The sequence below is a fragment of the Petaurus breviceps genome, unplaced genomic scaffold, assembly GCF_028583685.1.
Source record: "Petaurus breviceps papuanus isolate PSGF00001 unplaced genomic scaffold, PetGlider_PUasm1.0 175, whole genome shotgun sequence".
Taxonomy (NCBI): domain Eukaryota; kingdom Metazoa; phylum Chordata; class Mammalia; order Diprotodontia; family Petauridae; genus Petaurus; species Petaurus breviceps.
Window position 1 is genome coordinate 30093506 of NW_027185764.1, and position 23378 is coordinate 30116883.

The 23378-nt window shown below is 40.2% G+C and overlaps 2 protein-coding genes across 3 annotated transcripts in view; one reads left to right on the forward strand and one right to left on the reverse strand.

Moving 5' to 3' along the window:
* BDP1 (BDP1 general transcription factor IIIB subunit) overlaps positions 1-4750 on the reverse strand; it is an 89537-nt gene extending 84787 nt beyond the window's left edge. For both annotated transcript variants that reach the window (XM_069084992.1, XM_069084991.1), the window contains exon 1: positions 4281-4750. In XM_069084992.1, coding sequence (XP_068941093.1) covers positions 4281-4504 — 224 coding nt within the window. In that variant the 5' untranslated portion in view covers positions 4505-4750. The remainder of the gene's footprint in view (positions 1-4280) is intronic.
* An 11700-nt stretch (positions 4751-16450) lies between these two features.
* Positions 16451-21953, forward strand: LOC138158777 (small EDRK-rich factor 1). The gene is made up of 3 exons (XM_069084993.1): positions 16451-16655; positions 18162-18270; positions 21788-21953. The coding sequence occupies exons 1-3, from the start codon at positions 16649-16651 to the stop codon at positions 21858-21860; spliced, it is 189 nt and encodes a 62-aa protein (XP_068941094.1). The 5' UTR covers positions 16451-16648; the 3' UTR covers positions 21861-21953.
* Positions 21954-23378: the final 1425 nt, after the last annotated feature.

The following is a 23378-nucleotide window of genomic DNA, read 5'->3' on the forward strand; positions in this document are numbered from 1 at the left end:
ATATCTGTAATTTCCATAGGCATTGTGAATATGGCATTGCTGATACACATGTTAACAAATTCCAAAATTCTTTTGTCAGATCATAATCTTTTCTCATTCTATCATTACCTCTACCTTAAGACCATGAAGCCTATTCTTAGATGTTGCCATGATTTCCATTTCTTTTACCTTTCAATTCTTTCCTAGGCCATCATCCCGACAAGCTACACTCTCCTCCTTTCCCTATCTCAAATCCTCGGTAAGTCAGTTCAACTTTGCACTATTTTTTACATTCAAGTCCCTTGGTCCTTTGTCCTAGCCCCATCACACACTGCCAAGTCCTAATCCTGGAAGACTCCCAAAGACTGACTCTTTTGCTCTTACAGAGATACTGACAAGAAAAAGAAGAAATTATGAAAAGGTGTTAAGTGGGTCCACCCTAAATTTATGCTATTCTTAGCTGAGCCCTCACTCCAGCAAGGCAAACATTCTATTCCCTCCTGACTGGAAGAGCATCTCTTCCAAACTATTTTATCTCTGTGGTCTACAAATCTCCAGGACATTCACCTCCCTTCCTCAACAAGTTGAATCCATGACTTACTGTCTTTCCTCCCCAACTCCTGCTCTCACTCTAGAGTACTTCAACATACACAATGATACTGTTTCAACAATCCTAACCTCCCAATTCCTCAAAATACTCACTTCTAATGATCTACGCCTCTACCATACAACTACCCAAAGAGATGAATATATCCTTCTTTAAGGATAAGTGTTCCACATCTAAGTTAATGAACTCTGAAATTCTTATATCTGATCGTAATCCGTTATTATTCCACCTCTTTCTGCTTTGCAACTTCTAATTCTATTCTTCCTCTTCACTATGACTCTCAAGCTCTCTAATCTTCAGTTCTTTCCAAAATTACTACTGCATGGACACATTCTCTTCCTTCCCAATCTTGACCCTCATATCAAATAAGATAATATTTGTAAAGTGCTTACAGTGCCTGGCACATAATAGATGTTATTTATTAAAAGTCATTTATTAGACTGTTCCCTTTCCTTCCCATCTTGACCCCCTGGTGAACTAATTCAACACTGATTTCTTCTCTTAGGTCCCTTACATCTTCATTATAAAAAAGATCTTGTCCTCCAAACTCCAACCCAGGGTTATTCTCAAAATCCACTTCATTCACTTGTAACTCCCATGCTGCTAAAAAAAAAAAAAAATTCAGGAAACTCTGTTGATTGGGTTCATTTCAAATTTATGTTACATAATGTAAACTAGACCCTCCAAAGCAGTAAGGCAATCCTTTTACACTCGTAACAGCAGATGTACCAAAATTTTTCATTTATCCTCAAACCTCCTAAGCGCCCCTTCCTTTACCTATCCCCTCAACTGAGAACCTTGCCTCATATTTTCCTGAAAAAATTGGGCCATTTAGCTAAGAATCCCCTCTTCTCCCTATTCTTCATCTTACATAACGGAGATGCCTTCTTCCACTATCTCATCCTTCATCCCTGTTTCACAGGAAGAGACAGCCTTTCTTCTTAACAAGGTAAACCCTCTACATGCACAAATAATCCCACTTCATCCCATTTCCTCAAGCAGAATGCCCCTCTATCAGGCCTACTTCTCTCTAATCTTCAATTGTTCTCTTTCTATGGGCTGCTTATCTACTGCCAACAAACATATCCTGGTCTCCTGTGCCCTCAAAAGAATCTTCATTTGATCATCCATCCCTGTTAGCTACCATCCTTTTATCTCTTCTACCTTTTATGGTTAAACTCATTGAGCAGGCCTTCTTACAAAAGATGCCTCCATTTCCTTTTCACTCATTCTCTGTTTAACTCTTTGCAGTCTGGCTTCCAACCTCATCAATGAAATGAAACTGCTATCACACAAGTTATGAATGATCTCTTAATACTCAATTCTAGTGGCCTTTTCTCAATTCTCATTCTTCTGCAGTCTTTAATACTGTTGATTATCCTCTTTTCCTTGAGAATCTCTTCTCTCTAGGTTTTCATAAAACTACTCTCTCCTGGTTCTCTTCTAACCTATCTGCCTATTACTCCTCAATCTCCTTGGCTTGAGTCACCCAAGGCTCTGTCCTGGGCCTTATTCTCCCTCTGTACTACTTCACTTGGTTTCAATTACCATCTCTAAGTAGGTAACTATCAGATCTATTTGCCCAGACTCTCACTGGTCCTACGATCTTGTATATCTCTACTGGACATTTGAAATGGATCTCCCATGGTATCTTAAACTCAACACGTCCAAAACTGAAGATTATCTTTCCCTCAAAACTTTCCCCTCTTCCTACCTCACTACTATTGTTGAGGACACCATCCTCTAATTCACTTGGGTTTACAATCTAAGGGTCAGCCTTGACACTTCACTCTCTCTCCCCTCTCCAATTTCCAATCAGAGGTCAAGTCCTGTTATCTCCATTTTCAATTTTCGTAATATCTCTTCTATATGGTCCCCACCACACATCACAACCACCACTCTAGTGCAAGTCCTTTTCATCTAACACCTAGACTACTGCAACAGTCTGCTGGTTGGCCTTCCTGCCTTAAGTTTCTCTCCACTCCCATATATCCTCTACTCAGGTGTTAAACTGCTATTCTTCAAACACAAATCTGTCCACATCACTGATCTAGTCAATGAATTCCAGTAACTCCCTATTAGGATAAAATTAAAAAGCCTTAGTTTTCTGTCAAAGCATCTCTAAAGCTAGCCCCATCCTACCTTACCAGTCTACTGACATGTTACTCCCCTTCATGTACTCTTCTGACATTGGCCTCATTGTTCCTCAGGTCAACAAATACTTCTCATGTGCCTACTATGTACTAGGCACTATAAGTGCTGGGAATACAAAGGCAAAAAAACCACACCTTGCTCTCAAAGTGCTTACAATCTAATGAGTGAGACAACATGAAAACAACTGTGTACAAACAAGCTATATACTTGATAAATTGGAGACAGAGAACAGAAGAAAGGTACTAGCATTAAGAGCAATCAGGAAAGGCAAAGGTGAGATTTTAGCTGAGACCTGTAGGAAGCCAGGGAAGCCAGGAGGTAGAAATGAGGAGACAGCCTATTCCAGACATGGAGATGGAGTGCCTTTCACTATGAACAGCCTTGAAATTAGTGCCTCTGGATGGAAGAGTACACGGAGGGGAGTAAGATTTCAGAAAAGTTGGGGCAGCTAGGTGGTACAACCAATACAGCACCCACCGTGGAGTCAGGAGGATCTGAGTTCAAATCTAGCCTCAGACACTTACTAACAATGTAACACTTGGGCAAGTCACTTAAGCCCAATTGCCCTGCCTCCTCCCCCTCCAAAAAGCAAAAAAAAAAAAATTTTTTTTCAGAAAAGTGCAAAAGTAGGATGGGGCCAGGTTACAAAGGGCTTTAAAAGCAAAACAAAAGATTTTATATTGGATTCTGGAGCTAATAAAAAGGCACTGAAATAGGAGGAAGGGGAGGTGGCATGGTCAGGCTCCTGCTTTAGGCACATTAATCTGACAGCTAAGTGGAGGATAGACTGGAGTGGGGAAAGACTAAGGCAAGAAGATGAACCAGAAGGCTACTGCAATAGTCCAGGGCTATTGCAAATGTCCAGATGTGAGATGATGGGGCCTACACCAAGGTAGCAGCAGTGGCAGAGAAGGAGGTATATACAAGATACTATGAAGGTAAAATCCACAGTATTTAGCTGGATAGGAAGGGCAGAGTAAAAGAATGTCAAGAGATGATGTAGACATTAGGTTGTGAGTCTAGGTGACAGGAATACACAACTGGGGTGATATCCTCAACGGTAATAGATAAATTAGGAAGGAGGCTTTGAGGAGAAAGATGAGGGCTGGATAAGGAGATGGGAGAATCCCCGAATGCTGGGGAGCTGACGCTGCTCCTACAAGACACTACACATTCCAACTCCTTGCCTGAAATTCTCTCCTCCTTATGGCCTCCTGGCTGCCTGCAAGACGCAGTTAAAATCCCACCTTCGCTGGGATGATGACCCCCGGTTTACTCTAGTCTGTGTTGCAGAAGGCTTAAGTTTTAACAGCCTGAGCTGCACTGACACTCTGGGGGCACTGTCTTCAGTAGACAGAGCTGTCTTCCCGCGCGCTCTCTGCCTCTCTCCCTCCCATCAGTCTGGCTGCCCCCCCAGGGCAGGCTCCTGGGCTGCTCCGCCGGACCCCTCGCGCTCACTACACGCTCTCGGCCCCGCGGCCCCATGTCTGGGGAAGGGGCGGGGCGCAAGGAATCAGAGAAGGCTTCGGCCGGCTCTTACCCACATTCGGCCGCCTGGTCCTCCCGGGGCTCGGCTCCCCCGGGATCCAGCGGCGGCCCCGGCGGGGTCTCGGCTGCTTCGGGCGCGGGCGGCGGCGGCGGCGCGGCCGGCTTGGGCTCTAGGGGTGCCTGCTGGCCGCGCGGGGGCTCGGGGGCGGCCGGGCCTCTGCCGCCAGCCCCGGGTCTCACGTTGGGCTTTACGCTGAGTCGCGCCCGCCGGAACATGGTGGCGGACCAAGGGAGGAGGCGCCGCCGCCACCAGCCCCTAACGCGGCCACTGACTGGAAAAAGGGGGCTAGGAGGTGACGCTCCTGCCCCGGAGCTACACCTGCCACCCCCGGGGGACGCTGCTACAGCCGCTGGGCGGCCCCGCCTCCGTCTGCCTCCCGCCGCCGCCTCTTCCTCATGTCCCCGCTGCGGGCCGCGGCAGGCGGGCTACCGTCCCTCCAGCTCCGAGCCCAGCAGGCAGACGGCCCCGGCCGGCGCCTGGCGTCATCGCGGTGCGCGGCGACGCGGGGCGGTGACGTCATCAGGACGGCGCCCGCAGTCATGGTAGCCGCCTGGTCTCTGGGTCCAGGCGTGGGCTGCTGTTGCTGCTGCTGTTTCTCGGGCGCTCCGGCCCCGGTGGCCAAGCGCCCAAGTCCAGGCTCCCCGCGGTGACCTGATGCCGATGAAGGGACGTTCGTTTTTCCAGGGCCACAAACTAAGCCGGAGACTGGCCTACGGAACCTGGGGGAAGAGAGGGAGGTGGAAGTGGCCGGGGTCCCGGGCCATTGCCCTTTTCTCTCCACGTCCCCCACCCTGCCCGGAAAGGCAGCCTGCCCACTGACCGGGACCCGGAGCAGGTCAGGCAGGATGAACCCCGGGATGATGGGTCACGTGTCTCCCGCCTAGGACTCTAGGTATGGGGGATGGATGGGAGGGAGGGGGACCAAAAATGTGTATGGATCAATTCTTTAGAGGATCACTGATTTCCCGCCCCCCACCCGATAACGACAGACCCTTCTTACCTCTTTGTAAATTGTCTGAAAGAGTTCCTAAGGCGCAAAGGAATTATTTTCTGGTGAGAGGAGCCTCTTCAAAGTAGGTTGTTTTCCGCAAGAAAGACCCAAACTGAAAGCACTTTTAGATTTTATATCTGGAAGTTTATATTCCTGGGGTTTTTATTTGTCTAAAAGAGCCTTGGAAAACTCAAGAAGTAACAACCTCCATTCCTTGATAAAGTGTCAGAAAAGAGCTTCAGTGCAGGATATGAATCAATAGCTCACGTTTATGTAGTACTTTTCAGTTTACAAAGTACATTTTTCATTCCATCTCCTTGCATTAAGTGATGCTACTTCTGTAGAAAGAACTTACTGATGCATTTCTTCTTTTGAAGTTCATTTTATTTGGTAAGTTCAGAATTTTTAAAAATGTTCAAGTGTGGCCCTTTGACTGAATCTGAAGTGATGAGATACAGGCTCTGGGAACCCCATTGAACTCTAATTGAATTTTCCCATTTGATGAGGTATTTGCCTGAGGCCATAGGCCTTTCAGTGTGGCTCTGCCCAAATCTCTATCCCTCCTTTGCCCAGCAGCTTCCTACCCTTGATCCTACCAAAATGTCTATGCCCAAATCTGTTACACCTTTGATCTGGCCTATCCCACCTCTGTCTGTCATCTCCTGGTTGTCTCCAGGAATTTGGCACCCTTAATCACTCTTTACTGGAGTCTGACCTCATTGATTCCTCCTGAAGACCCTCCCCAAATTCATTACTGGAGTCTGACCTCATCTGACTCTTCCTGAAGACCCTCTCCAAACTCCTCCTCTAGACCATCCTGGATTACTCCCACAATCTTTCTGTATATAAGACACTATCTTGCCTCCACGTGTGTGAGAGCACCATAGAATTTTCCAATACAAGCCTCACAGATACTGAGGATCCTTAAGAGTCCATCCAATATGGCGAACTTTTAATAAACTTTGCTTTTCTTTGGCTGAGAGAAGACGTGAGTCGAATTCATTTGGCAGGACCCAGCGTGTTAGTATTTTGGGGTCTCGAGCACCCCTAACCCTATACCTCATCATTTTATGGTGACCCTCTTCACTAGGACTATATCCCTCCCCAACCCAGAGACCCTATCTCTGGCAATAATTCATGAGTGAGCCCTAGTAAGGCAAATTGTCTCCCTATAACAAGAATAAGCTGACCTCTCCCGTAGCTCTTCAGCGCTAGGGCCGCCTCTTGCACTCCAAGCCCAAGCCGAAAGAGAAGGGGGGTGTATAAGGAGAAGTTTTAAGGAACATGGCTCGTACCAAGCAAACTGCCCGTAAATCCACCGGTGGTAAACCCCCAGGAAGCAGCTCGCTACAAAAGCCGCTCGCAAGAGTGCACCCTCTACTGGAGGGGTCAAGAAACCTCATCGCTACAGGCCGGGTACTGTGGCTCTCCGTGAAATCAGACGTTATCAGAAGTCCACCGTACTTCTGATTCGTAAACTTCCCTTCCAGCGTCTGGTGCGTGAAATTGCTCAGGACTTCAAAACAGATCTGCGCTTCCAGAGTGCAGCAATTGGTGCTTTGCAGGAGGCAAGTGAAGCCTATCTGGTTGGCCTGTTTGAGGACACCAACCTATGTGCGCCAAACGTGTCACAAGCATGCCAAAAGATATCCAGCTAGCACAGCCCCATACGTGGAGAACGTGCTTAAACTCCACTATGATGAGAAACATTCTTCATTCTCAAAACAGAAAAAAATCTCTTCTTCCTGTTATTGGTAGTTCTGAATGTTAGATATTTTTTTCCCATGGGGTCAAAAGGTACCTAAGTATATGATTGCGAATGGAAAAATAGGGGACAGAATCAGGTATTGGCAAGTTTTTTCCATTTTCATTTGTGTGTGAATTTTGAATATAAATGCAAGGACATAAAGCATTAATGCGGTCAAAAAAATGTTTCCGTGAACAAGTTTCAACAATTCAACTTTATAACAATTATAAATAAACCTGTTAAATTTTTCTGGACAATGCCAGCATTTGGATTTTTTTTTTTAAAGTAAATTTCTTATTGACGGCAAAAAAAAAAAAGAATAAGCTGACCTCTGTAGAGTAGAATTACCTCTGTTTGAACAAGACTATCTTGTACCAACAGAACTATCATGTCCTGATTGCTGATTCCCAGAGTCACCATATATAATCAAAGGTCAAGCTAGCCACATCAACTCTGGAGGCTGTCTTGTTACAGATGTAAATATAAGATGTACAGACCCCTTAGAAACCCCCATTCTTCGCAGGCCATGCCAGTAGTAAATGATGCCTGTGCCCAAGGTACAGAAACTGTATGTTCACCACCTAATTAGCACACTTTGCACACCATTCACTGAACTTTTCTATATAATCTTTAGCATCACTCTTGTTAGGCTGTGAGTTCCATAAGGATCTCTGCCTGCCTTTATTAGTGTTATAATAAACATTTTGCCTTTTGACTGGAAGACTGCTTGAGTCTGAATTCTTTCCAGACAATTCTGCCCTGAACCTTGGTATTTTGGGGTCCCCACACCCCTAAAACTGGATTTAATCCAGACTGCACAGAACAAATGCTTTTTTGAGGGCATTTTATTGATTTATATTTCTTATATAATATCTTTATATTTATTTATATTCCTTTCATTAAGGGATTTGTTCTGTAAAGTTTGGATTCAGTCAAAGGGCCACACTTGAGGACCTAGAGGGCCTCCAGGCCCTGGTTCCCCACCCCTGGCCTAGGAAATCTATGACTAATCATAAATAGTTGAATAGATGTTTTAAGTTCTTTCTTCAGAGGTCGAATTACCTACTTTACAGAGTTCGTTTGAAAAATGTACTTTGAAACCAGAAAGCACTATATAAATGTGAGCTATTATATCATCTCTACTTCATCCATACATAGCCTTTTGCTTTACCTTCACCCACCTTTGATTTTTAGCAATAGCTAGGGACATAGATGACACTCAGCTATTATTCTGGAAAGCCAGTTCTAACAATAATTTGCTCGATGATCCCTTGACATATCATTTAACCTTTTTAGTTCATTCTGAATCAGAAATTTTTATTCAGGTATCTGAATGGGTACAGGTAGGTAACTCCAGCTAAGTAAATGAGCTAAGGTTTGGAGGCAATGCAGCCCTATTAAAAGCATTATTTGACTGGAGCCTAGCAGCTAGTCAGACTTTTTACAGCTGTAAAGATCCATATATTTTTATCTCAGTTGGGTCAGAATTTCCTTAATATATTCAAATCATCAATAATGAGGGGAGAATATTCTCATTCAAGTTAATACATTTTCACTGTGCACCTATTATTTATATGAACCCAGATTTAGCATGTCAGTGTTACTCTGAACTTCATTATCCTTTTTTGAAAAATGAGGGTGTTGAACTACATCATCCCCAAGAATCCTCTCTGGCGCAGACAATCTGTTAATCACATAGCACTGTGGTAGGTATTCTAAGAGACAGAAAAGAACTAAATGGCAAAGTACATGCCCATTGATTGGGAAATGGTCAAACAAATTGTTGCACAAGAAACTAATGAAATATATTACTGTGAAACAAATTAATATGATAAATACAGAGAAACATGGAGTTATACAATCTGTTGCAGAGTAAAGGAAGCTGAGTCAAGAAAACAATGTATACTGTGACTACAACAGTGTAAGTGAAAAGAAGAAAATAATCAAAAATGAATGTTGCAAAAATACAGAGATATAAGAAGACATCTCCCACCCCACTCCTTTGCAAAAGTGGGATGTCCTATTACTATATTTAATGGATCCCTGCAAGAGGAAAAGGGAGAGGGATAATAAAAGAAATTTTGATGATTAAAAAACAAAATATATCAATATTAAACAGTTATAATTATATAATGTATATATTTAATTTTCTTTTATAGTTATATTTAAATATATTTATATAATATAATTATAGTTATGTAATATATAAAAAGATTAAACAGTTTTTAAAAGAAATACATAGTCTTGTCACTACCCTTAAGATAGGAAGGGAATAAACTTTTATATAGTATCTACTAGGTGCCAGGTACTGTATTAAGTGCTTTTTACAAATATTAATGACATTTGATCCTCACAACAACCCTACGGAGTACTTGCTGTTATTAAATCCATTTTACAACTAAGGCAGACTGAGGCTAAATGTCTTGCCTAGGGTCATTCAGCTCATAAATAAGTGAAATTGAATTTGAGCTCAGGTCTTCCTGACTTCAGGCCCAGCATTCTATCCACTATGCAACCTGCTGCCTCTAGAGCTTTACCATTTAATTGCAGAGTCAAGACTTATATTTACAAAGGCCATAAATGAAAAACAGGTTGTGTTCCAAATGTTTAAATTGATTGTTTAGACGCTTGATTTAATTTTCCCATAAAACAATACAGTTGGTCATGTTTCCTGGCCGGCCTTTAAACCCATTGAGCTCAAGAATACAAGTATACTAATAGGAGCATTGGTGGGCAGGTAGGCGGTAAAGTAGACAGAGTGCTGGGCTTGGAGTCAGGGGGACTCCTCTTCCTGAGTCAAATCTGACCTCACAAACTTACTAGGTGTGTGACCCTGGGCAAGTCACTTCACCCCATTTGTCTCAGTTCTTCATCTGTAAAATAAACCTGGAAAAGGAAGAAACTACTCTAGTGACTTTGCCAAGAAAACCCTAAATGGGGTCATGGAGAGTTGACTATGACTGAACAACAACCTCTCCCCCCGCCACCAAAAAAAGCACCTTGTACATACCTTATATATCTTGTATATGCTTTATCTCTTCATATTATATTTTTATTCCCAGCACTTAATATGTACTTGGCCACATACTAGTTACTTAATAAATGATTGTTGATTATTAATAGGCATGAATAACAACATTTCTACACTTTTAAAATGCATTCAGAGTGTCAGGGATGATAAAAAAGCATCTTTGCCTGCCCCTCCCCCCCCACCCCCATCTGTAATAGTAATGGAATTTAAAGGATCCCCCTGTATTGGCTTGGTTTTTGGATTGATTGTGTTAAAACACAAAGCTTGTGAATCCCACTTGTGGGATGGACTTGTTGATGTGAAAAGAGAGGGCTGAACTGGGAGGAGCTGGTGACGTAAATTTAGAGAGACACAAGCAAAGCGAGAGGCAGAATAACTTTTTGGAAGCAGCATCTTGGAGGCAGAGAGAGATGGAGAGGATTGCTGAGGGCCAGTTTGAATTGCCCAGGATTTTTGAGAGCTGCCACCCAAAGCTTCCAAGGACTGAGGAGACATGGCTGTTATGCTGGTACTTTGTCTGTTTTGATGTTGTTTTGCCAGATTTGTCCACTGGTGAAGGCCAGTCCTGTTGTTGCAAAGGTCCTGAAACCTTGCTGTTGGTTCAGAGCTCCTGAGACTGTCCTGCAGACAGAGAGTGAATTCTGTCCACTGGTGAAGGCCAGTGCTATTGTTGCAGGGGTCTGGGAACCTGGCTTTTGGTTCAGAAGCCCTGAAGAAGGATTTTCTTGTTGAATGTTTACAGAAATCCTGGAAAAGGGTTTTGCTAATGTTTTCAGGGGTCCTAGGACCATTCTGCAGACAGAGAATGAATTAATGAGGACACTGGCAATGTATCTTGTGGCCTTGCTAAGTTTTGTCTCCCCAGGAACAAAGATTGCTGAGAACTTGCCTTGGGTCAAGATGAAGAAAAGACCTCTCTTTGGGTATTAAATGCTGTGCTTAAGCTTTTTATAACTCTGGGGTAGATTCAATTGTGTGGGGAACTTTTGACTTTTTTTGTGCTCTGTGATTGAACAAATGTACTTTACTAATGACTGGAAACTAATCTCCATTTGAGAGGAGGGGCTTTGTGATTGACTAAATGAATGTACTGCCTATGGGTAGAGTAGTATTTAGAAGAGGGACTTTGTGATTGATTAGATGAATGTAATGTCCAGGGGTGGAGTAGTACTTGATTGAATTACACTTGGTGAATGCTGTATTTTGGATTATGCTATATTTTGATTTTCTCTGTTCTTAATTTGTCACTGAATAAAATGGAGAGCAGCTGTGCTGGTATTTTGACCCTTGGGAAGTTGCCTTTGCTTGGCATTACACCATCTCAACAACCTGAGCCATTGGAACAAGGACTCTCCCTTCTCATCTGTTCCTTTCCTGCCAGGAAATAGAAAAGGGGGTTTTCTTAGTTCTAGCTGTTTGAATGCTCCCTATGCATAAGAGCAAGAGCTCCCGCAGGTTGGGCAAAATCTACAGAACATGAAAACAGTATTTTTTTCAATAATTTTTTTTCATTTCCTTAAAGATGAAGTCAGAAAGAAGGACTGACCCTGAGCAAGTACATATGGGAAAAGTCTGTGCCAGAAAGCACTTACATTTAAAAGAACCAGTTACTAATTTTAAAGATGTCTTAGGGAGAATTTTTTAATGGAAAATAACACAAATGTTTTTATGCCACCAACAAAAAAAGTAAGAGATGCTGGCAACTACCAGCCTACATTCTTACTTAGTCCATTAAAAATTTGAGGGTGTTGTCAACAAAAACATGAGAAAACATTCATAAATCATTTTCTATAGCAGATTGTATCTTTAGGGTCACATGGTTAATTGGAAAATATCCTAGTTGTTCATTTTAAGGAAGCATTTAATTTGGGAGATTGAAATGCAGCCTTGAAAACTATCCTCAAGGTGTGTCACATGTGACTCAGAATTATAAAAAATTGCATGGTAGCCATGACAAAAGAGATAAATTTACATAATCTGAGCATTGGCATCAAGTAAGGTGCTAAAGATGATAGATATATGTTCACTAAAGGTATTTCTCAGCATTATACAAAATTACGTTCTGCATAAGGGCCAAAGAAAATAATGACTTTTTATTGATTCCTAAATATTGTAATTTACAAATGAAATTGTACTCATTGAATCAAGCCCCCAGAACACACAACCGAACTCCTTTAGTAAAATAAAATCCACCATAAGGCAATGGAGAATAATCCAACCATCCACACAGAAAAACTAAGTAAACAAAAAACTCAAATTATAGAATGGAAAGAATGTTAAGCTCACTGAATTAAATCAATCAACATATGTATCTTTGACAAGTGTTTGTTGCTTGATTTTTTACAGATGGAGAATTAGCTGGGAATGAACTTGAGTAGAAGGGGGAAGATGGGACTTTTGTTTGGGAAATCATTCAGTTCATTCACTGATCTCAAACTGCTGATGTTTGCAAAAGTCCATCCCTTTAACACTTCTGTTTCCCTAGTCATGCTATATAACTCTGATTCAGAGTGTATCAACCTTAGAAGAATTAAAATTACAACTAAATCCATATGAGTAGAAAGATACATAATAGGTATAGTGACAACAGAAGGTCTTGAGTTACTGTGTTGCAAGAAAATGTCTAAAGGAGAATATCGAGGATATGAATGACCAGAAAAGTTGGAGCAGTCACCTACCAAGAATGAGAAACAATAGATGAAAAACTTGAATGGAAGATACATTGATTTCCCGCAATATTAAAGAACCAAAGGAAAGCCTCTTTTATATTGGCCCACTAGGGAGAATTTGTGATAAAGCATGAGCAATAATTACTAATGACGGGAAGCTGTAGAAGGGTTATGATTGGCATTAGTACAGGGAGTCCTCACAAGGAAAATTATAGATCCTGAGGATATCTTGTACTCTTCCTTCTTCCCTCCATTTCCATTACCAAGTCTTATCCATCTTCCTCTAAAATTATTTACAACCTTTTCATTCTATTGTCGAGACCTTTGTTGCCTCACATATAGACCTCTGGTTTCCTGACTAAAGTCACAGTGCTTTTCCCATAGTACTCTCTTAATAAAAAGTTTTGAATTAAATTGTATTTTTACCAGATCACTCAAATAAGCCTGATCTTATCAGTGTGGGCATTCTTTCCAGCAGTGCAGGTCACAATCTATCCAGCCCTGTCCATTCTATGCCAGTGTTATCCATGCCCTCCTGTCAGTTTACCTTAGGGGATCTACCCAGCATGCTAGAGTGCTTCCTTATTTTCGCATGTAGGCTGTTCATCTGTTATTTCTCCCTCTTACCATGGGACCAACCTGTCTTTGCCCCTCATGCCAGGTACCTTTCCAATGCCTTCTAAGTGATGATCATTTTCAATTTTTTAGAGACTGTAGTATTCCAGATCTCACAGCCACACAATATTGGTGGGAAGTAGATGAGATTTTATTTCTGGGAGAAGTTCATAATCAAGAAATGAACTTTGCAGCTTCCCTAAAATAACATAGTCTACTTCTCCTGTTTATTCTAGGTCCAACATGTCATCTGTTTGCAGTATTTGTTCAGAATATATAAACTGATTGGTAAGCTCCATGAGTTGTCCATGAAAGTACATGTCATGGCCCAGACAATAGGTATTCTTCATCCACGTGGTTTTTCCTGCCTAGATAATTAGGACACACTTTTTGGAATGATTATATATCTCTCCCTCTGCAGTGTTCACAGCAGTGTCATCTAAAACCAGCAGCATCTGGAGGACCTCACTCAACTCTGGGCTAGATCTCCTTCATGATAGTGGTAAAAACTTGTAACCGGGCCATTTTCCAATTTTATGCATTATCTGATATTAATGATCAGAGACTCATTGGAACAGTGAATTAAATTAGAGCCAGAAGGGACTTGAAAAGTCAGTTAGTCCCACCTCCTCCTTCTGCAATGAGAAAACAGGCCCAAGGAAGTGAAGTCACTTGCCCAAGGTAACACAGGGAATAAGCATTTATATAGTGCCTACTCTGTGACAGGCACAGTGTTCAGTGCTTTATGCATATCTCATCTGATCCTTATAACAACCTTACAAGGTAGGTGCTATTATCACCGTTTTACAGCTGAGGAAACTGAAGCATACAAAAGTTAAGTGACTTGACTAAGGTCACACAGCTGGCCATGTCTGAGACTGAATTTATTCTCAAGTCTTCCTGATTTTAGGGCCAGCGTGCCCTACTGTATCATTGATTGTTTGTAACAGAAGTAGTAGTAGAAGCAACTGTAATAGTAATAATAGTGTTTTCAGGTTTGCAAAGGGCTTTACAAATATTATCTCATTTTATCTATACAGTAACCCTGGAGGTACTTTTGTTCATTCTTATCCAATACTCCAGACATCACAGGTCGTTCTGGAGTTGTTTTATTTTAATTCCATGCCTTTATTCTTTATTCTAGCTCTGTGTTATATACTGTAACAAATCTGTAATCTGCTGATCCCCACATAAGTAATAATATTTCCTGTCAAAGTAAGTTTAATTTTTTATGTTATTTCATGTTTACTTTGACCATTTTTTATGTCTTAAAGACAGTATTAATTATATAGATAATAAAGCATTTGTATAAACCATAAACTGTCAAATAAATCTTAATAAAAAATTGTGACAGAGCTCTCCACTGTCTATAATAGATAATAATTGTAATTTATATAATACTTTTAAGTTTACAAAGCATTTTAAAATATTATTTTATTTGGGTTTGCAGTATAAAAGTAAAATTCCTTTTTCTGACATTAAAGGCCTTTTAAAATCTTTTGCCTGTCTGGAGCTAGTTGATCAAATGAATTCAAGGAGTACTGATTAATATAGTCAGTGTTGACCTAAGTATCATTCTGTCAAAGGCAGGAGGCTACAAGTCATTAAAAAGATTCATGGATGCTGCCCATTAAAATATAATTGGAGGATGTTTAACAAAATAAATAAAAGTACCACAGGACATAGATAATGTAAATTTGTGGTTTTCTAAGTCAGTATTCGTTGTGAAGATGGATATTTGAGTGTTGACACCATTGATGTAAAGGAAAATTCATTTGACGCTTGATAATGGCTTATGTGCTGATTCCTCCTCCTTTCTTGTAGTTTATCTTTGGAAGCCCCTTCTGACTTGGATAAGTTTTTCAAGTCCTCTAAAGGGGTAGGTCTTCCTAACTCCCTCTTCCCTTCTGGGTAGAGCTCATAAGAAATCACTTCAGGAATTCTGATTTATTCCAGTGACCAATCCTGATTTAAGATTGAAGTATTCCTTCTACCTCTCGGCAGAGAGGTGATGAATTTGTAACATCCTTTTATAATAATAATAAGCTCATCAAGGCTGAGGATACAGATATCCCATTTAGGTCCACTTGATTCTTGTTTGGCTTTAGGGAGGGTTGTTTTTAGATGAAGAGTTGAGTTCAATTACATTTTCACTGAGCCCTGATTTAGGAAAATTCCAAACACCTGGGCAGAAATTGAGCTCTCTGCCCTAATCTGAATCAGTCTCTAGTTAATTCCTGGCTTCATTGGGGTTGAGGCCAAAATTCACTTTATTGGTAACATTTGGGAAACATTTGAACAGCAGATATTTACTGTTTGTGAATAGAGAGATCAAAAGTGGAAGTTTGGGAAAGCCTTTTCTAAGTTACAGTTCTCTAGAATTGTAGAAACAATGACTTCAGTATCTCTCTTGTAGGCCACAACTCAGGTTCTCTCTTTTCAACCCCTCCGGTCCATACACTCAGAATTTCTTACTCCCAATTTCCTTTTATTCAGATTATTTAGAGAGTGACCTATTCTGTCACAGGCACACAATAACTTTAAATTGATTCAAGTAGGTATACAGACCCTGTTAACACTTTAGTTCAGTCAAAAAATGTCACCCAGTCAATGCCCAGAACCAAATGAGGGCAGTTTTAACTCCACCCTTACAACTATAAGTGAAGAATGGCATTTTCAGACATGGCCACATCCTTGTTTTGCTTCTCAGAGGAGCCTGGGGGAAGGTTTTCGATTGCATTGATTTGGAAGGCAATGAAACACTTTAAAAAAAAACATTAACACAACCTTAAAATAATTTTATTATTCACACTATAAAGGAAAATTTAAAAACAAAACTTTAAAGTTCAGAAGGAACCACAAACAGCAATTTTGTTACTATGTTAAATGAAATGTATACTTAAGAAAAAACTATGATGTAACAGCTTCAGGAGTTCATATACTCTCCGATGTGAGTGCTGGTAATTAAGTTCATAATAAGAAAGAAGATTTAAAAGAAAGCACCGCGGGTCTTTCAGAATAAAACAAGATATGATGAGGACACTCGGTACATAAACTCATCCTCAACGAGGTTCACCTTTAACGCATGCGCCTTAGCAACCGCTGTTTCCATTGAACTCCGGCGAATGTTTTTCTCGTTGCTGTGGGTGGAGCCTGGTGACAACACGGGCACCTGAGCCTATTTAAGGTACGGTGCCGCGGCAGTTGCCATCCAGATCGGTCCTGTGGCGGTGGTGCTAGTGGGATATTTGCGTGAACGATTGCTTTTCCGAGTTGTTGGTTCCCTTCCAGACTCCGACGGTCGTCATGGCCCGTAAGTGTTAGCGGATCTGCTGCGGGAACCCAGGCTACGACTTGCTGAGGTCCCCTTCTCGGGGCCGCGGCCCCAGATCGTTAGGATGTCCTAGAAGCTGCGGAGGGCAGCCTTCCCAGGAGAGGAAGGGGCTTGTCCGGCTCTTGGTGACCCCGAGCGACCCGTAGGCTGCACTCCTGCCCTCATCCAAGGGCTTCGCCCCGCTTTGGGGCAGGGTGCAGACCCAACTCTGCCCTCCTGCGCACTGGGGAAGGAAAGTAACGAACTGGGAGGGCAGGGAAAGCTAGGCTGGCCTGGGGCACCCCCAGAATGCAGGACCTGTCAGCCTCCGTTTCCGAAAGTCAATTCCACAAAGACTTTCTGCTTTGCTACGGTTCTCCCTGGTCCTCATCCCCTTTGCTGACCTCAGAGGTCCAGCCTGGTTCAGCTCCAACACTTTGAAATACTCCGCGGTGTGGCAGTCCTCTCCCCAATTTCCCATCAATTCTAGATATAAACGTTTGATAAAGCTCTCTTTCTGAGGAAGGTATTCTTACTGTCTGAGCCAAGGTAGTGGAGGGGGAGGAGATGGGATGGAAAAGGAAAGAGAAATATAGTCCTATTATATATTATGGTCTGTTTATGGACGATGTCTAAAGCCATGATGTAACCAATAGAAAGGATAAAGAGCCAAGATTGTTTCTCTGCCCCGATCTTTTTCTTTTTCTCTTTTGGGAATGAGGAGGAGGAGTTTTTGCAAGCCTAAATCTAACAAATTCTATGTACAAGTAAAAAATTATAACCATTTTCGTGGGAGCACTGACCTCATAATAAGACAATTTGTAATTCATTTATCATTTGTAAAAGTATGTCTTCACTCCTACCTACTGCAATCAAGCTCTACATACAGAGTTCTGGGGTTTGGTCAGAGGACCTGAGTTAAGTCTTGTCTCTGCCATTTATTATTGTGTGATAATGAATAAGTCACCTAATTTCCCTGGGCCAAGGGAGGAAAGACATTTATTAAGTACCTGTTGTGTGCCAAACATGGTTTTATCTCATTTGCTCCTCACAGAGGTAGGTTCTATTATTACCCCCATTTTACAATTGAGGAAACTGAGGCAGATGGCCATCAAGTGACTTACCAAGGTTAAATACCTAGTAAGTGAGGCAGGATTTGAACTCTGGTCTTTCTGACTCTAGGTACAGGGCTAGAGTCACTTTATCACTTACATTCAGTGAAATGTTACATTGGACTAGATGACTTCTAAGGTCTCTTCCAGCCTTAAATCTATGGTCCTGTGAACTTGGAATGATTTAAAGAAAGGGATGGTGTAGTAGCAGGCAGTGTTAATATTTTGTTTATGGTGCAGTACTCTAAGTGCTGATGTGTTTTCATGTGTCTCCTAATCCTGTCATACCTGTAAGACCTGCCGCCAGTTCAAACTAAAGATTCACATATATGTCCTTTAAACAGACCTAAGACTATGAAGAGGGATAAAAGTATGAGTGCTATTCATTTTGTAGGTGGAAACCAGCGGGAACTTGCCCGTCAGAAAAACATGAAGAAAACACAGGAGATTAGCAAGGGAAAAAGAAAAGAAGATAGCTTGTCTGCCTCCCAGAGAAAGCAGAGGTAAGATTTTAATGGGGGTTATTAAGTAGCTGACTTTTCATTTGAGAATTCTGCTGGAAGCAGAAAATGTTTTTTAAAATTAAGGTATTTATTTTTAGTTTTCAATATTCAGTTCCACAAGCTTTTGAGTTTGAAATTTTCTCTGCCTCCCTCCCTTCCCCACTCTCCATGAAAGTGTGCAATCTGATATAGGCTCTACGTATACATTCATATTAAACATATTTTCACGTTGGTCATGTTGTAAAGAAGAATTAGAGCCAGTGGGATGAACTACAAGAAAGAAGAAACAAAACAAAGGACAGACCAAATAGTATGGTTTGATCTGCATTCTTTCTCTGGATGTGGGTAGCATTTTCCATCATGAGCCTTTTGGAGTTGTCTTAGCTCTTCTCCGCAATGCAAAGTTCTAAGTCTACCAAAGTTAGTCATCACCCAATGTGGCTATAACTATGTACAATGTTGGCCTGGTTCTGCTCACTTCACTCCAGCATCAGAAAATATTTCTTAAATAAAGTGATTAGATACCACTTCGAGATCTATATCCCAAAGAGATCAAGAAACAGGAAAAGAACCCACATGTACAAAAATATTTATAGCAGCTCTTTTTGTGATGAAAAAGAACTGGAAATTGAGGGGACGCCCATCAATTAGGGAAGAGCTGAACAAGTTGTGATATATGAATGTGATGGAGTACTATTGTGCTATAAGAAATGAGGAGCAGGCAGACTTCAGAAAAACCTGGGAAGACATATGAACGGATGCTGAGTGAAATGAGCAGAACCAGGAGAAGATTGAACACAGTAACAGCCACATTGTGCAGTGATTTGCTTTGATAGACTTAGATCTCCTCAGCAAGGCAAGGCTCGAAGACAACTCCAAAATATTCACAATGGAAAATGCTATCCACATCGAGAGAAACAACTTTGGAGTCTGAATGCAGATGAAAGCATACTATTTGCTCTCCTTTTCTTTTGTTTCTTCTTTTGCATGGTTCCTCCCATTAATTTTGAGTTCTTCTTTATATTATGACTAATGTGAAAATATGTTTAATATGAACATATAAGTAGAGCCTGTGTCAGATTACACACCATCTTGGGGAGGAGAGAGGGGGAAAAATTTTAAAACTCACAGTCTTATGGAAGTGAATTTTGAAAACTAAAAATTAATTATTTTTTAAGTGATTAAAAGGAAATAACAAATAATTGTGTCATATTCCTTTATCTGAACCTTCTAGAGCTATAATATGGGAAACCCAGGTTAAGTCCTTAAAAACAGAGAACTAGAGGTATGACACTTCTTTTCTAAATAGATGTTTTTGTTTTGTTTTGGTGGGGAAACAATCAGGATTAAGTGACTTGCCCATGATTGCACAGCTAATAAGTGTCTGAGGCTGGATTTTAACTAGGGTCCTCCTGATTGGAGGGTCAGTGCTCTGTCCACTGTACCATCTACCTGCCCCAAATAGATTCTTATTAATATCTATTTTGTAATCACCTAAATTTCCTCTTGTATTTCCTTCCCTCCTCCCACCCATCCCTTATAATAAAGAATTTTAAAAGAGAAATGAAGAAAAAAATCAGCAAAACCAATCAATACATCAAAACAAATGGTAAACATAGTCAATGTTCCACATTCAAGTAACTGCAAAAGAATGAGGGAGGTGTCTTCTCATATGTCCTCGCTGGAGCCTGTGTCTTCTCATATGTCCTCGCTGGAGCCTAGCTTGTTCTTCGTCATTTTGCTGCATTTCATTTTAGATTGTTTTGTGGTGGTTGCTCTTTCAACATTATTGTAGTTATTATGCATATTGGCTGTTTACTTCACTTTGCATTATAGTTCTTGTAAGTCTTTCTCATGTTTCTTCTCTATATTTGGTATTTTTCTCACAGCATAATATTATTCCATTGCATTTATGCACCACAATTTGTTTAAAGCATTCTCCAGTCGATGGACATATACTTTGTTTTCAGTTCTTTGCTACCACAAGGACTTCTAAATAAAATGTGCAAAACTGATTATCCATTGATTGGACAAATATTTTATTAAGTAGCTTACAATTTTTCTTTGTTAAAGGCACCATACTCTACTTTTCTGCAGGCACTTTGTACCTAATGTGAGATGTACAAAGAAATTTAAGATCCTGGTCCTCTAAACACTCCTCTAATAGTCAATTTGTATACACAGATGGTCTCTATTTTAAGGGTAATATGTGGTAAATTCCATGAGAGTTAATGATTAATTGCAGTTATGGTATCTCCCATGATGGCACCCAACTGTAGTCAAATTCAAATGACATGGATTTATTTTAAAATGTTTTTAATAAATTTATCTGAGTCAGTAATGAGGAGAGACGGGGGTGGTCAGAATTAGGATTAAGGTGATCAGAAGAGATTTCCTAACAATTAGTAAAAGGCAAGTAGGTTTATCATCCTCTTAGGTGATCTTAAGGCAAAAGAACTTTTCAGGTAAGCAGTTTTTTGGGGGGTATGGGTCGAACTTAATGAGGTCCCTTCCAATTCAAAATGTTTGTGATTATAGCATGGAGCTGTTGATTAGACAGTAAAATCTTTAACATTATCACGTGACATTTTATTTGTATGACATTACCATTAAGACAACTAACACTGAGTTTCTTATTAGTGAAGGATCTATGAAGTTAAATGGAAGTAAGCACTTACATAAATCAAGTTAATAAGCTAGGTATATTGGAAATACAAAGTGAAACAGTCCCTACCCATACATAGGGAGCTTACAGTCTACTAAAAGATTCAAAAACAAAATGAAAAAGAGCTTGTATGAAACTATAAACTGTCATTTATAACAAGTTAGAAAATGCATTCACTTTAGTGAAAATTATGTTGATGGTTTTTATCGATTTCATTGTCCCCCTCTCCTGGAATCTCATTCTTCTGTATCTGGACCTTCCTGTTATTTGACATTTATGTGGATGCTGTCAGTAATATATTCTGGTTAACAATCTTCACTCAACTTCACCTTTACATCTTATGTCACCACTTCTGAGCTACCCTTGGGTTGTTTTGCATATAGGGGATAAGAGTTCACCTCTCTTATTGGATTCCTTAATGAACATGTGATTGTTCCTAATATCAACCTGAAAAAAAATAAAGTATATGTTTCTAGAACATTTTGGACTAACAAATTTAACTTTGAAAGAACCTAGGCCTATTTCCTGGGCTATCTGTTAGTGAATTATGAGATTCTAAGAGTAAAATCTAGCAAGACAGCTTTCTCAGGACATTTTAGCACAACACAATCCAATAAGAATTATGGCTGTGTTAAACAAGGCAATATATTTCTAGTTGCTCCCATCTATTCCTTCTTACTAAGGAAGAAAAACAAAGGGAAGAAAATGGGGAAATGTAATTTTGTTAGTACTTGTTTTTCAGATACCTCAAGTGCTTTTTATGCATAAGCGAAACAGGATATCTGTGGGAAAAAATAATAGCTAAAAAGAAGTTTACTTTTTTATAGCAGCTCATGTTTTTGTTTTTCACAGGGATTCTGAAATCATGCAACAAAAGCAGAAGGCTGCTAATGAGAAGAAATCTCTGCAGACAGGTGAAAAATGATCCACAGTAATTCGAAGAACAAGGTGGATCACAGGATCTGAAATCAAGAGTTTGTAGAATGACCAGCCATTAAATATCTAACAATTTATCATATCCTTAGACTTGTTTACTTCCTATTTGTTTCTTTTTTAGTCCGTGATAACTTAAGCTGCATGTATAGAATAGTTCTAAGAAGTGGAACATTACTTCATGTTTCATGCTTATAAAAGTGATAGAAATTAATGAATCCCTGTGGTTCATATTAATATCTAGGATTATGTAGATAAGTGGTTTGATACCAGATTCTAAGCTTCAAATCTTCATCCTTTCTGTAGTATCCTCATATTAACTTTCTGTTTTAAATAAGTCATTAAGATCCATTATAATTTTTTTACTTACCGGATTTATAAAAGTCAAGTTTTCATGTATCTTTTTAGAGCATGTTTTGCATGCATGAAATATCTAAATATGACACTTATCTGATTAGTAAACAAATGTTTTAACAACAGCAATCTAAGATGGCATTTTTATATTTGTTTAACTTTAAAAAAAATCGTGAAGGTATGCTGACCATTCTCTTTCAATCCAGCATTGACCTTGCCTAGAAAAATGTTACTTTCTGGAGAGAGCAGAAGCAGATGCTCAAAAGATGTCAGCAATCTATGTCAATGTAGAGTGTAAATATAATTCTGGAGGGAGAAAAAGGGGAAAATGCCATTCGGTGAGTTTTTGTTCAACTAGACATGCCTTTCCTCCTCTTACAAATGAAGAAACTGAGGCCTAAGACACAAAGTTACACAACCAGTAAATGAACAGATTCCATCCCAGATCTTGAGACTTTAATAGACCCTTCTGACTCGATAGTGGAAAGATAAATTTTTTTTAAACCAGATGTATGGGTTTATCTGTGTAGGGAATTCTGTCTATCAATGCAAATAAGCACCACTTCTGCAATTTGTAAAGTCTCAGATTTGCTTGAAGCACTGAAAGCTTAAGTGTGCCTCCCCATGGTCACAAAACTTATGTGTCCGAGGAGGAACTTGAACCCAAGCCATCCTAACTCTTAAGGACAATTCAATATCTACTCTGCCACACTGCCTCTCAGATGTATGGTGGATAAAAAAGAAAAAAAGCCATAACACACTACAACTATTTGTATGCATTTATATTGGCCTCATTTTACAGGCATGGAAACAGCTCAAATTATTATTTGTTCAAAACTACATTGTTATTTTTTAAATCAGAATTTATTTTTAGTTTTCAACATTCACTTCCACAAGATTTTGAGTTCAAATTTTCTCCACATCTCTCCCCTACCCCCCCACCCCAAGATGGCATGTATTTTGATTACCCCTTCCTCCAGTCTACTCTCCTTTCTATCATCCCTCACCCTCTTATCCCCTTCCTTCTGTCTTACTTGTGGGCAAGATAGATTTCTATACCCCATTGCCTGTGTATCTTATTATCCAGTTGCATGTAAAAACAATTTTTTTGACATTTGTTTTTAAAAACTTTTAGTTCCATATTCTCTCCCTTCAT

Bases quoted from the DNA above. Each gene is read 5' to 3' on its own strand.
- LOC138158777 (XM_069084993.1), top strand. The intron at 18,271-21,787 runs GTAAGATTTTAA...TGTTTTTCACAG, and splicing joins GCCTCCCAGAGAAAGCAGAG to GGATTCTGAAATCATGCAAC.